At 40.7% G+C, this 14428-nt stretch overlaps 1 protein-coding gene across 1 annotated transcript in view; it reads left to right on the top strand.

Moving 5' to 3' along the window:
- DSTYK (dual serine/threonine and tyrosine protein kinase) overlaps positions 1-14428 on the top strand; it is a 70455-nt gene that overhangs the window by 40599 nt on the left and 15428 nt on the right. Inside the window, exons 3-5 of the mRNA XM_060178721.1 lie at positions 9130-9799; positions 12824-13056; positions 13860-13943. Of these exons, the coding sequence (XP_060034704.1) occupies positions 9130-9799; positions 12824-13056; positions 13860-13943 (987 nt within the window). The remainder of the gene's footprint in view (positions 1-9129; positions 9800-12823; positions 13057-13859; positions 13944-14428) is intronic.

The raw sequence follows: 14428 nt of genomic DNA, 5'->3' as shown, positions 1-14428 counted from the left end.
ACTCTATTTTCAGTCGTAAAGTTTTCTGTTTATAATCCTTAATTTATAGCTTTTGATGAAAATTATCCACTTTCAGGGTCCAGATGGTGGTACACCTGCTAGAGTGTATAAATTCTCATGTGCAAGGACCTTGGTTCAAGTTTCTAGTCCCCACCTATGGGGGGAAGCTTCCTGGGAGGTGGGGCAGTGCCACAGGTATCTCTCACTCTCTCTGTCCCCTTTTCTATCTTTCTCTGTCTCACTCTCTATCAGAAGGAGGGGAAGCTTTAACCAAAATTTTATTTATTATATTTATATTATTGATTTAATAATAATTTAAAAAATTATAAGATTGTAGAGGTATAATTACCTCCTCCAGTGGTAACCACCATAGTTCTCCCATGGTCATAGCTATGGCTGACTATATATATGTTCTTCTTTTTTCAAGCTCATGTGTTTTAATTCTCTATATTCCACGTATTAGTGAAATCACCCCATAGTTGTCCTTCACTCCATCACTTAACTGCTGAGTAGCAACTCTCCATTGAATATATGTCCCATGATTGATTGATTGATTGATCTTTATTTTAAAAAGAGAGATATAGAAATACAGAAATACAGAGAGAAAGACCAAAGCAATGCTCAGCTCTTGTTATTAGTGGTAAAGGGAATTGAACCAGGGACTTTGGAGCCTCAGGCATGAAAGTCTTTTGCATAATCATTATGCTGGTTCCCCAGCCCTATTTATAAGACTCAAATGAGGGCAGGAGGTAAATAGTTTACATGGACAGTGTACTTCTTTGCCATGTGTACGGACTGGGTTCAAACCTGTCCCTCATCATACTGAAAAGGGTTTGGTATGGTGGTCTCTCTGCCTTTCTGTCACTGTGTATCTATAAAAAAGAAAATGGATATAGGACAAAGTGACTGGAGAGGTGGCTTGTACATTGCATGCTTGAGGGCCTGGGTTAATCTCTGGCATCATAAAAACAAAAAACACATGGCTAGCAAGGTGGTTTAGAATGTGGAACACAGGTCTTGCATATACAGATAGTGTGCTGAGTTTGATCCCTAGTACTACATATTCTGGGGTGATGCTCTGTTCTCTCTTATAATTAACAATACTGGGGAAAAACAAAAACTGAAGACAAAACCAAGTAGAGTATCATAAATGGCGGAGCAGTGTTTTGGTCTTCCTTACTTAAACATAAAAGAATATGGGAAATTCAGGCAAATGCTAAGTTATAAATTCCTTCTAGGTAATAGCTCTACATCCTTTGATTTTAAATTTTTTCTCTTTTTCTCATGTCTGGGGCTCCAAAGTCCCAAGGTCAGTCCCTCACACCACTATAAGCCAGAGCTGAGCACAGTACTCTGGAATGAATGAATGAATAAATAAATAAATAAATAAAACAAACCTTTCTCATCTTTCCTCTAACGTAGTGTTACCATAAAGGGTGAATGTCAAAGGGGAAAGAGATGTAGAGACACGATAGCACTGCTCTATTGCTCATGAAACTTCCCCTGTACAAGTGAGTGCTCCCATGTGGTGGCCAGGGCCTTGAACCTATGTCCTCTGTTTTAACCATTAGTTATTACTGAGTTTTAGTAATGTATCATTAATCCATAATAAAGAGTCTTCACCTATATGAGTATTCTTAGGCAGATCAGATACTGGGAAGACAGTATAATGGCTATGCAAAAATACTTTAATGCCTGAGGCTCTTAGTTCCCATATTCAATCCCCGGCACCACCATAAAGCTGTGTTCTGTTAAAAAAGAAGAGAAAAGGAAAAGAAAAGAGAGAGCCAGGTAGTGGCACACCTGGGAGAGAACACATGTTACCATGTGCAAAGGCCCATGTTCAAGCCCCTGGTCCCCACTTGCTGGGGGAAAACTTTCCCTCTCTATAGCCCCCTTTCCTCTTAAATTCTCTCTGTCCTGTCAAATAATAAAGGAAAAATAAGTGGTCTGGGAGGTGGCATTGGACTCTCCAGCATGAGGTCCCAAGTTCAATCCCCAGCAGCACATGTACCAGAGTGATGCCTGGTTCTTTCTCTCCTCCTTTCTCAAAAATAAATAAATAAATCTTAAAAAATAAATAATAAGAGGAGATTGAGGTCTCTTCAGTGATTGAATGATTGCTTCTTGGCATTTAAAATAGTGCCTTCATATATCAAAAACAAAACAAATAATGTGAATTCAATGTTCGCAGAATAATAATCTTTCTATTGTGTTATCTTAATCCTGCCAGGAAAACTGATGGAAACACCAGGTTCTTGGGCAGGAGTAGGTAGCATAATGGTTATGCAAACAGACAGTCATGCCTGAGGCTTGAAGTCCCAGGTTCAATCTCTTACACCACCGTAAACCAGAGCTGATCAGTATTCTTGTTTAAAAAAAAAAAAAACAAACCTAACTTCTCTAGATTCCATAGATTTCTGCAGAATGTATTTTATAAGAGAAGTCTCTTCAGGAATTCACTGTCATTCAAAATGGGAGTTGTAAGATACTATCATGATTCCCTGAGATTCTTTTTCTTTGAATGAGATAGACACAAAATGCTTGCTTGCTACTTCGTTCTTGGAGTAGAGGTAAACAGCAGTTCTAGGTGAATGCATGGGGTTGAAAGGAAACATTTTATGTATGCTGGTTGAAAGTAGTTTGAAGCAAGTAGTAAGACATCATTTAGTCATTTGTTCCTTCCAGGTGTATTGAATGCTAACCAGTGCCAGGTATTGTAGATGGCTAGAAGTGGTGGAGGCTCGTACAGGCCTCTGTGACAGTCTAGGGTTAGACTTCTCTCTCCTTTGGCCACAATAGGGTCCAGAACTGCTCTGGGTCATCTTCTCTATACTGATTTTTATTATTTTTTCACACCCTGTCTCCAAGAGACTGTGCTAACTTCCCCTTTTGTTTGTAACTGTCAGACGTGAGTCAGCCTTAGGCACAGTAAGAGTTGCAGAATCACACTGCAGTCTATTGTACTTCTGCCAGGGTCTCAGCTAGCAGCTCTTCTTGCATGTGCTCTGTTGTGAGAGTCAGAACAGTGACACCAGCCACACAGTAAATTAACTGGGGAGTGAAAAAAAAGAAAGCCTGGTACTTGTTTGTTCTCTATTTTCATTTTGTTCAGGATGTATGTAGAGTGGATAACTTCTGGAGGGCCAATGCATATTGGGTCATACCTGCCACTTGAAAACCTGGAACTAACTTAAAAAAAAAAAAGAATTTGCACCTAAAAGTAAATCATGTCAATTGCCATCAGGAATATGTATCTGTATCTGCCCAACTCTACTGTTCTCTCTTGTAAGCTACAATTAATCACAAATTAAAAAAATGAAAACAAAAATCTCGGCATCACTAAAGAAAAAAAAAGAGAGAGAGAATGAGCAAGAGATAGGGAGAGAGAGAAAGAGAGACACTGTAGCTAGTACCACTCCACTGCACGTGAAGCTTCCCCACAGCAAGCATTCCTCTGGCTGCCCGAGTTCAGGTCCTGGTCCTCGTGTGGTTAATGTGTGGGCTCTACTGGGTAAGCCACTAGCAAACCCCAAGTCAACTGTCTCTGATCTTATAAGTGAGTTTAGTAGCTGTGGCTGGTGGTTCCATTGCATACACAAAATGAAATACCTGGAAATTTTAGAATTTGAGAAAATTCATCAAATAAGTAGAATTCTTCCCTAAAATTTTCTAAACAATTTACTTTTGTTTTGAATCCTTAGAATTCCTTCCCATGAAATTTCAATAATAAAATTGAGTTCCATCTTCTAAAAATGTAAAATATAGGACATTTTTGCATCTTTATTTTTTTATTTTTTTTTTTTGTGTATTTTTTTTTATTTTTAAATTTTTTATTTAAGAAAGGATTAGTGAACAAAAGCATAAGGTAGGAGGGGTACAACTCCACACAATTCCCACCACCCAATCCCCATAACCCACCCCCTTCCATGGTAGCTTTCCCATTCTCTATCCCTCTGGGAGCATGGACCCAGGGTCGTTGAGGGTTGCAGAAGGTAGAAGGTTTGGCTTCTGTATTTGCTTCCCCGCTGAACATGGGCGTTGACTGGTCGGTCCATACCCCCAGTCTGCCTCTCTCTTTCCCTAGTAGGGTGTGTCTCTGGGGAAGCTGAGCTCCAGGACACATTGGTGGGGTCTTCAATCCAGGGAAGCCTAGCCAGCATCCTGGTGGCATCTGGAACCTGGTGATTGAAAAGAGAGTTAACATATGAAGCCAAACAATTTGTTGAGCAATCATGGATCCCAAGCTTGGAATAGTGGAGAGGAAGTGTTAGGGAGGTACTCACTGCAAACTCTAGTGTAATCCTGCTTTTAGGTATATATTTTGCAGTAGTTTATGGATACGTGTGCACATAAGCTCTCTCTCACAGAAACTGGTGTATATCTAGGTTATGGGACTTTGTTAGAAAGTGAACTACCTGAGATGAAATTAGAGTGTACTATTAAAGGAAAGGTCTCACCCGAGTAATGAAGCTGAAGGGTTGTCATTCCACACGTGAAGTCTCTGGATACAGTCTGAGGTGAAGCATGTTGAGATGGCAATCGTTGCTTTGGTTAGGTTGTGATCGGCGGATGCAATATTATTTGGTTTGGATTGGGAGATGCTTTTGCATCTTTAAAATGAAAATTTGGACCTTGCCAGGGATTGACTCCAGCGTCTCACAAATGCAGAGCACATGTTCTAGAGCCATCAAACTACACATGAACACTATACCCTTAGACTAAAATGAACACTAAAAACATATTTTTGCATTTAATTCTCTACTTGGCTATAATATTTTCCTTTCTTTTTTTAAAATTTATATTTAATTTGGGGCATCACTGGGGCTTCACTCTTCTAGGCTGACTTTTTCAAATAGCAAGATAGAGACAGGAAGATGCTATAGCATTAAAGCTTTCTTCAGTGCAGTGGTAGGTAGCCAGGCTCAAACCTGAATCATGCCCATGACAAAGTAAATACACTCTCCAAGTGAACTATTTTGCCAGTCCAATAATTTCTCATTTCATGGGGTTTTCTTCTGACCTTTTTCAATTGTTATACGCATTATAAAGACAACATTTATGCAATTGTATATTCTGCTTCAAAGCTTAAAAAAAATTCTTAGCTACCAAACTTTCAAATATGCCTTACTGAAGTGATTCACACTCCAGCTAGCTGACTCAGGGTCGAGAAAGTCAAGGGCTCACTTTTTGCCAGCAGTATGAGTGTCGGTGTCAGATTGGTCTTCCAACCAAAAGACATTTCATGCAATTTGAGACCCACAGGAAGCAGAGAATTTCTTCTTGAACTAGGCTCGGGTGGGGAATAGGTGGGCTCAAATGAAAGTGGAGAGATGCTTAAAAGCACTTGTTAGCTTTAGGGAGCTCAAGGTGCTCAGTCAAATGAAAGTTATGTGGCTCACCTGAGAATAAAGCTTAGCTCTTTGTGGGAGGAAATGAGACCTCTGTGTTGTGTCGCCAGTAGTAAAGTGTACACATGTATACGTGCATGCATATGCCCGAGGCAGGTATTTTCTAGTCCTTATCTAAACAAGATCTGATAGGGAAAATTTCCAGATTTTGCTTTTAAAAACATCTTTTAAACAACTGTTAGATAAGGAAAAGAATTAAAATGGAATATTAGTCTGAAAGAATAAAAACATACTGCACATATTTTAGCTTCAAGTAAAGTTTCATTATCTGGGGCGGGAGTAGATAGCATAATGGTTGTGTAAGCAGACTCTCTTGTCTGAGGCTCCAGAGTCTCAGGTTCAATTCCCTATACCACCATAAGCCAGGGTTGAGCAGTGCTCTGGTTAAATAAAGTTTCAGTATCTGAAAACCTTCAACAGGTAAGAAGTTGAGCAGATTTGTTTTGAGTTCCATTATTTATTTTATTTTATTTTATTTTTTGCCACTAGGGCTTCACCAGGGCTGCATGCCTACAAGATTTCTTGTGCCAGGAAGACTTTCTTTTTCCTTTTCCTTTTTTTTTTTTTCAGATAGAGGGTGAAAGACAGAGAAGGAAAAGAAAGAGAAGAGACACTACAACATGATTGCTTGTGAAACTACCCCAGTGTGGTGGCCAGGGGCTTGAATTCAGGTCCTTGTAAATGGTCAAGTGTGCTCTCTACTGGGTGCACCATCTCATAGAGCCTGTTGAGTTTTTTCTAGAACTGTAAAATGTGTTACAATCCTTCAAAGGAATGTTTTTTGGTTTTTCAACTCCTGAAGACATTTGGGATTGATATTTCTATGATGATATAGACGTGAGTCCCCAGAGGAGTATTTTACTTCTGACTGCCAGAAGTGACAGTTCAGAGGCACAGAGGAACAACCTACATAGTTGGTAGAAATATATGCTCTTATTAAGTACTTGGTGACCCTCAGGAAGGAAGTAGAACAAGGAAACTGCTAGCTAAGAAAGGACTTACAGAAGGCTTGTTTCTAAACCAGAGATCATTCTTGAAACTTGCTAGCAACTTGGGTTTATCTGATAGGATTGGGTTCACTCATTTGTAACAGATAATCTGAAAAACGAAAAACAAGAGGCCTACCTAATAAAACGGAGGTTAAATTTTCCCATTCAAATAAAAGAAGTCTGAAGCTATGTAATAGAGAGCTGGTTATGAAGCTAGATGGCCATCAGGAACCTATGCTTTCTACTTTTATTTAAGACAAAAATTCATTGGTTTACAAATCGTGTTATCTTTTCTTCATCATCCTTAGTGTAGGCTTCTACACTGAGATTTGCTTTAGGGCCACTTCTAATCTAGCTGTCTCTCTGTGTTCCAGTCAAGAAAGGAGAGGCGTATTGCACCAAAGTAAAAGACTCTGGGGTGGGTGGGGGAGGGAGAATACAGGTCCATGAAGGATGACAAAAGACCCAGTGGGGGTTGTAGTGTTATATGGAAAACTGAGAAATGTTATGCATGTACAAACTATTGTATTCACTGTTGAATGTAAAACATTAATTCCCCAATAAAGAAATTAAAAAAAAAAAAAAAAAAGGAGAGGTCTGGTCTGGGGTGGGGGAATGCATATTCCACATCCCTGAGTTCATTCCCCTACTCCACTTTAAAAAAAAATTAGGAAGGAGACAAAAGGATTTATTTCCCAATAGAAACTAAGTCCCTAAAATGAGTGTTCCTAGAAACTCTACCTTTTTTTAAAAAAAATATTTATTTATAAAATAGAAGTATTGACAAAACCATAGGATAAGAGGGGTACAATTTCATATAATTACTACCACCAGAACTCTGCATTCAATCCTTCCCCTTGAAATATTTCCTATTCTTTGTCCAACTGGGAGTATGGACCCAGGATCATTATGGGGTGCAGAATCAGAATCAGCAGGCCCTATCTGAAAAGAACCTTGTTTCCCCAATAAAATTGGCTAGGTATATCTTAGTCTCTGCCAGACCAAATGATCCTAAGAATAAAAGTAGCACTAAGGGAGTCAGGTGGTAGCACAGCGGGTTAAGTGCATGTGGCATGAAGCTCAAGGACCGGAGTAAGGATCCTGGTTCGAGCCCCCGGCTCCCCACCTGCAGGGGAGTCACTTCACAGGCAGTGAAGCAGGTCTGCAGGTGTCTGTCTTTCTCTTCCCCTCTCTGTCTTCCCCTCCTTTCTCCATTTCTCTCTGTCCTATCTAACAACAATGACATCAATAACAACAACAACAACAAAAAAAAAAGGGCAACAAAAGGGAAAATAAATATAAAAAAGGGGAGTTGGGCGGTAGCACAGTGGGTTAAGCACTCATGGCGCGAAGCGCAAGGACTGACATAAGGATCCTGGTTTGAGCCCCAGCTCCCCACCTGCAGGGGAGTCGCTTCACAGGTGGTGAAGCAGGTCTGCAGGTGTCTATCTTTCTCTCCCTCTCTGTCTTCCCCTCCTCTCTCCATTTCTCTCTGTCCTATCTAACAACGATGACATCAATAAAAACAACAATGAAAAATGAGGGCAACAAAAGAAAATAAGTAAATAAATATAAAAAAATTAAAATGAATATAAAAAATAAAGTAAAAAAGTAAAAGTATCACTAAGGCACATGTAACTAACATTTTGAAATACCTGCAAAGTGTTAGAATAGGACACTCATAATGTTTGACAAACCTACTATGTACTAGTCACTAGAATAGTGAAGAAGATGGACATTTTCCCTGCCCTCAAAGAGTTTACAGGTTAATAACAAAAATAGATTTGGGCAGGGGTAGATAGCATAATGGTTATGAAAAAACACTCATACCTGAGGCTCTGAAGTCCCAGATTCAGTCCCCTGCTCTACCATAAGCCAGAGCTGCTCAGTACTCTGGTAAATAATAAAAAACAAAAATTAAATAGATTTTAAATAGACATACTATAAATATGTTGAATATTAAGAAAAAGATACCAGTGCTTGTGGAAATAGGAAAAAAATCCCATAAGGGTGTAAGACAGCATGAGATTAAAGGGTGTTTAGAAGTTACCCAGGATCAAAGGTGTGTATGGGGGTGGGTGGGCAGTGGTACATCTAGCTGAACACACATTATCATACATAAGGAGCTGGGTTCAATCCCCTAGTCTCCACCTGCAAAAGGGAAGCTTCACAAGTGGTAGAGCGGTGCTGCAAATACGTCTCTCTCTCTCTCCCTCTTTATCATCCCCTCTCCTCTCAATGTCTGTCTCTATCCAAATAAATACAATTAAAATTAAGAAAAGAAGGCGAGTGTGGGGAATGGGGATTAGGTGTGAGACAAACACAAGAGTGGAAGGACTATTTCTAGGCAGACTCACTCCTAGTCTGATATTTTCCATAATAGTTCTATCTTCTTCCATGTGTTTTATTTCTGCATGAGAAGGAATCATCGGGCTTCTGCAAGCAACAAGGGAAGATAGGAACTAAATATTCTTTTGTATCTGAGAAATCAAAAAGGAACTATCATCCTTTCTACTTAAGTGTCCTTTCACTCTCTAGATGAATGTCTGCCTGCATAGGTCACCCCAAGGCGTGCTGGTAGCCAAACATGGAAGCAGGCCAATGCTTGGGGCAGACCGTGGTCCAGTTACCTCAGCCTGGACCTGAATTTTAGTCTCAGTGAGAGGATTTGGGGAGGCAAGAATTAGTTCTGACCTTCTAGTATTGACATGACCCTCTTCTCCTTCCAGGAAGTGGACATTGTGGTAGCACCATGCCAAAGTCTCCGGCCCACGGTGGAGGTTCTGGGTGACTTGGTGAGTGAATTCTTACCTGTGATAACCTATGCACTCCACAAAGACGAACTCTCTAAGAGGGATGAACAAGAGCTGCGGGAAATCCGAAAGTATTTCTCCTTGCCCATATTCTTTTTCAAAGTGCCAAAGAGAGGCTCGGATATCATTGATTCCTCCCCCAGAAGACTAGAGAATGAAAGATCACCACTGCATCATCAGTTGACTGGCCTGGGCTATCTGAGCAGCAGCCATTGTAACTGTGGGACCCTAGGCCAAGACTCCAAGGCTCAGAGCATGCTGGTGGAGCAGAGTGAGAAGCTGAGGCACTTGAGTACTTTCTCTCACCAGGTGCTACAGACTCGCCTGGTAGAGGCAGCCAGGGCACTGAATCTGGTGCACTGCCGCTGCCTGGACATCTTTATTAACCAGGCCTTTGACATGCAACGGGACTTGCAGATCACTCCCAAACGCCTGGAATACACGAGGAAAAAGGAGAATGAGCTGTATGAATCACTGATGAACATTGCCAACCGAAAGCAGGAAGAAATGAAGGACATGATTGTTGAGACTCTTAACACTATGAAGGAGGAACTTCTAGATGACGCTGCCAACATGGAGTTTAAAGGTAGGCCTTGGAGAGCTGAGTGTTGTGCAAGGAGCACCCGATCCTTTGTTCAGCTGAAAATTGGATGCCTTGATTCTTCTCTGTTAAAATCTCCTCTTTAGGGAGGTTAGACGGTAGTGCAGTGGGTTAAGCGCACATGGCGTACAAAGCTCAAGGACCAGCATTAAGGATCCTGATTCATGATCCCCCCACCCCCGCAGGTGTCTATCTTTCTCTCCCCCTCTCTATCTTCCCCTCCTCTTTCCATTTCTCTCTGTCCTATCTAACAATAATGACATCAATGACGGCAATAATAATAACCATAACAAATGATAAAAAAACAAAGGGCAACAAAAGGGGGGGGGCCTCCAGGAGCAGTTGATTTGTGGTGCAGGCACTGAGCCCAGCAATAACCCTGGAGGCAAAAAAAAATTCCTCTTTAAATTATCAATAAATAGAAGATCATGGGGATTGCACCCAGGGCTTCACACATACTGGGGTTGTATTCTCCCACTGAACTATCTTCCCAGCCCTGAATACATTAATTCTTAAGGCCATAGGAACCTCAAGCTAACCTCATCAACCCCACTGTCAGTAGCAGGAGTCTGCCCTCCATCATTTAGCCAAGGTGATACATCTAAGAGATCTTACTGGAATATTCCCATTATAATTTCTTCCCAGGACTGGTAGCTTAACTTTTGGCAAATGCATCCAAATAGCACTCTTTCACTTGTAGTGTCTGGTTTTTAAAATATTTTATGTATCTGTTTGCTATATAGAGGCACACAGAGAGAAACTGAGAAGGAAAGGGGAAATAGGGAGAGAGAAAGAGAGACACCTGCAGCACTGCTTTACCACTCATAAAGCTTCCTCCTTCAGGTGGGGACCAGGGGCTTGAACCCGGGTCCTCCTTCACCCAACAGGTGTGCCACTGCCTGGTCATATAGTTAGTGTCTGGTTCTTGAATCTGAAGGAACTGGAGAAGAGCTATTTGAAGAATATTACAAATGCTTGGGAGAGAGTGCGGGAGTAATGCACAAGACTTGAATGCAGAAGGTCCCAGGCTTACTTCCTGGCACCACCAGTAGCCAGAACTGAGTGGTGCTCTGGTGGAAAGAAGTGTTTCTAACCCACCTGCGGGGGGGAAGGGGTGTCACTTCACAAGCGGTGAAGCAGGTCTGCAGGTGTCTATCTTTTTCTCCCCATCTCTGTCTTCCCCTCCTTTCTCCATTTCTCTCTGTACTATCTGCAACAGCAACATCAATAATAACAATAATAATAACCACAACAATGATAAAAACAACAAGGGCAACAAAAAAAGGAAAATAAATAAAAACGTTTTTAAAAAATTTTAAAAAAAAGAAGTGTTTCTAAGTCATGCTTTAACTTTGGTCTGTCAGCATGACCCTTGATTCTTCACTGGTTCTTCTTTTCCAGCTCATGTTTTATTTAACTCAGGAAGGTTTTCCCAAGTAGTGCTTATTTATTTATTTATGATACACAGAGAAAGGAGAGTGAGAGCACCTGAGCATCCCTCTAGAACATATGATATTGAGGTAGCTCAGCAGATAGAACACATTCCTTACATGAGTGGGGACCTAGTTTTGTTTCCTGGGACACTCTGATCTTTCTCTCAATGAATGAATGAATGAATGCATGAATGAATCAGTCAATCTTTGGTCACTGCTGACATCACACATTGACTACTATATAAACCTCCTTGTGTGAATATTAGCTCCACTCAGTAAAGTGATATGGTTTACAGGTTACTCTTTAGATTCTCAATCATGTCTCTATATCCAGCTCACATTGGAGACTTTTTGAAAACATAAGTACTCAATACCAATAAAGACTATTCTGGGGGGCCAGCAGTGGCACACATATCACCAAGTGCGCCCCACCTGCATGGGGAACACTTCACCAACAGTGAAGCATGTCTGCAGGTGTCTGTCTTCCTCTCTCCCTCTCTGTCTCACCTCCCCCCTCATCTGTCCTGTCAAATAAAATAAAAAGGAAAAAAAAAATGGCTGCCAGAATCAGTGGATTTGTAGTGTTGACACTGAGCCCCAGCAATAACCCTGGTGGCAATAAAAATAAAAAATGATTCCGGGTGATCAGAATTTCTAATGTGACCTACCTCCTTCTCCTCCTCCCCCCCTTTTTTTTCTATTAAAACTGTGCTGCATACATCATCGACTTGTAAGGGTATATTTGTAAAAATGAATGTCTGGAAGAATAGGTCACAGGATATGCAGGGTTTTTTTTTTCCTTTTGTTGGTTGGTTTAGACTTTTTAATATAGATATTGCCAGATTTCCTCCAAGGACATGGCACCAACTTACATTTCTATCAGTAGATATGAGAAATGGCTTTTTAGGGGAAAAAAAGCAGACCATTTTCCAGGTCACTTGTTTCCTCATTGTGTTCTCTGATTGCAAAACAAAGTTCCTAACCCTGAAAGGTAGTGGCATGGTGGGGACAACAATCAGATTTTGTTTTTTATTGGTCTCATAATGGATTAGATTTGAGTTCCTGACTCTTGGATTTTTTGTCATCAATATGCTCAGCAGTGTGAAATACTATACATGCTGAAGGCATTGTAATTCAAGAGCTCTGCATTCAGTGCTGGTGATATTACTTCCTAACTGTACTATCCTTTCTCCTGTGTTCACTGTGTCTTCTCTTTGAGGCTCTTTCCAGACCTATAAAATATAACCAATATGCCCACTTGACAATGTGGGGATCAGATTAGGTTACTTAAGTAAAATATTTATTATAGCGCCTTTCAAGTGTTCTTTCCTCTTATAAATGTGACAAAGCTACTAATCCACAGACCCATTCTAGACACAATTGCTGCTTCTTGGGATTCGTAGCTGTCTTACAGAGTTGAGGGTTACATTGCCTGTCATTTTGCTAAGGGTCAGAGATCATCAGGCAGCCCTGTGTTTTTGTAGTAATTGTAATTTTCCTGGCTTCTGACCTTGGAGATAATTTTGTTTAGTGTGCCTGCCCCCACCCCTCACAGCTAATTTTGTTGTCTCCTTAGATGTCATTGTCCCTGAGAATGGAGAATCAGTGGGCACTAGAGAGATCAAATGCTGCATCAGACAGATCCAGGAGCTTATCATCTCCCAGCTAAACCAGGCAGTGGCTAACAAGCTCATCAGTTCAGTGGATTACCTGCGTGAGAGCTTTGTTGGAACCCTGGAGCGTTGTCTGCAGAGCCTGGAGAAGTCCCAAGATGTCTCAGTTCACATCACCAGTAATTATCTCAAGCAGGTACAAAGAATTACTGGGTTTTTAAACAAATATTTTTATTTTTGTCCTATGAGTTCTTAAACTTGACATGAGTACCATACCAATGTAAGCAATACTGGAGATCAAACCAGGAGTCTCTGGTATACAAGTCCTGCACTCTGTCAGTTGAGCTATTTCCCCAGCCACCAGCACATAGTTGTTAAGGCACCATGTCACTCGTATAACGTGAGACAGATTCCACACACACACTGAACTTAAGGCTAGCCAAGAATTTCCCTTTCAGCTTTAGGCTAGTCCAGTTTGAATTTTATTTTTCTAGAACATGACCACTACCAGTGGGATTCACTATGAAATTATAGGTAAGTAAATGAACAAGAGGATGAAGATGAAACAGAGGGCCATGTACAGCAAGATAGTTCACCTGGGTAGTGTGCTTGTTTTGTTATGTGCATACAACACAGGTTGTAACCTCGCCCTCACCATACTGGAGAAAGCTTTGATGCTAGGGCTATGGTCTTTCTCTCTGCTTCTGTTTCCCTCTTAAAATTTTTTTATAATTATCTTTATTTATTAGATAGAGAGAACCAGAAATCAAGAGGGAAAGCTGTGATAGAGTGTTGGGAAGGGCTTGGGTACTGGAACATGGTAGTGGAGGAGGACTAGGTGAGAGGGTTAGAGTGAAATGCAGAAAGCTGAGAAATATTACACATGTATCAACTGCAGTATTCACCACTGACTATAAATCATTAATTCCACAATTAAAAAAAAAAGAAAAATAATAACCACTCTTCTCAGAGCTTACTGATTTCTGTTTTTTCTTTCAGATTTTAAATGCTGCCTATCATGTTGAAGTCACATTTCACTCAGGGTCCTCGGTTACTAGGATGCTGTGGGAGCAAATCAAACAGGTAAAGATTGCTTAAAGAAAAATTATAGTCCTGTGGTCTGGGAGGTGATACAGTGGGTTAGCACTGGTCCTTGGATTTTGTACTTTATGATTCCACTACTCCTTGGTCAACTTTTTTATTCGTTTTTACTTTCATGGAATGGGGGAGGAGAGAAAGAGACCAAGACCATAGTCTTGTGAATATTCCTCCAACGTCCACTGCACCACCTCTGGGACCACCCTATTTTTTTCCCTTTTAATGGCATTTCTGGGGACCTCACCAGCAAGGCTTGTGCTATACTAGTAGTCACCTTCTCAGCTCCTGCCCCTTTAGCTCTTTTTTTTTCTAAAAAAAAAAAAGAAGTTGTAGCCTTGCACTTGACAATTTTATTATTCCCAAACTTCCAAACTATCTCTGTCATTTAGATAGAGAAATAGAAACATTATAGAACTTCCCCTGATGCTATCTATGGGCATGGCTACGTGGGTTCAAGCTCCAACCTGGAC

The sequence above is a fragment of the Erinaceus europaeus genome, chromosome 19, assembly GCF_950295315.1.
Source record: "Erinaceus europaeus chromosome 19, mEriEur2.1, whole genome shotgun sequence".
In the NCBI taxonomy this organism is placed as follows: Eukaryota; Metazoa; Chordata; class Mammalia; order Eulipotyphla; family Erinaceidae; genus Erinaceus; species Erinaceus europaeus.
Note: the sequence above shows the minus strand (reverse complement) of the source record. Positions and strands in the feature narration are given on the sequence as shown.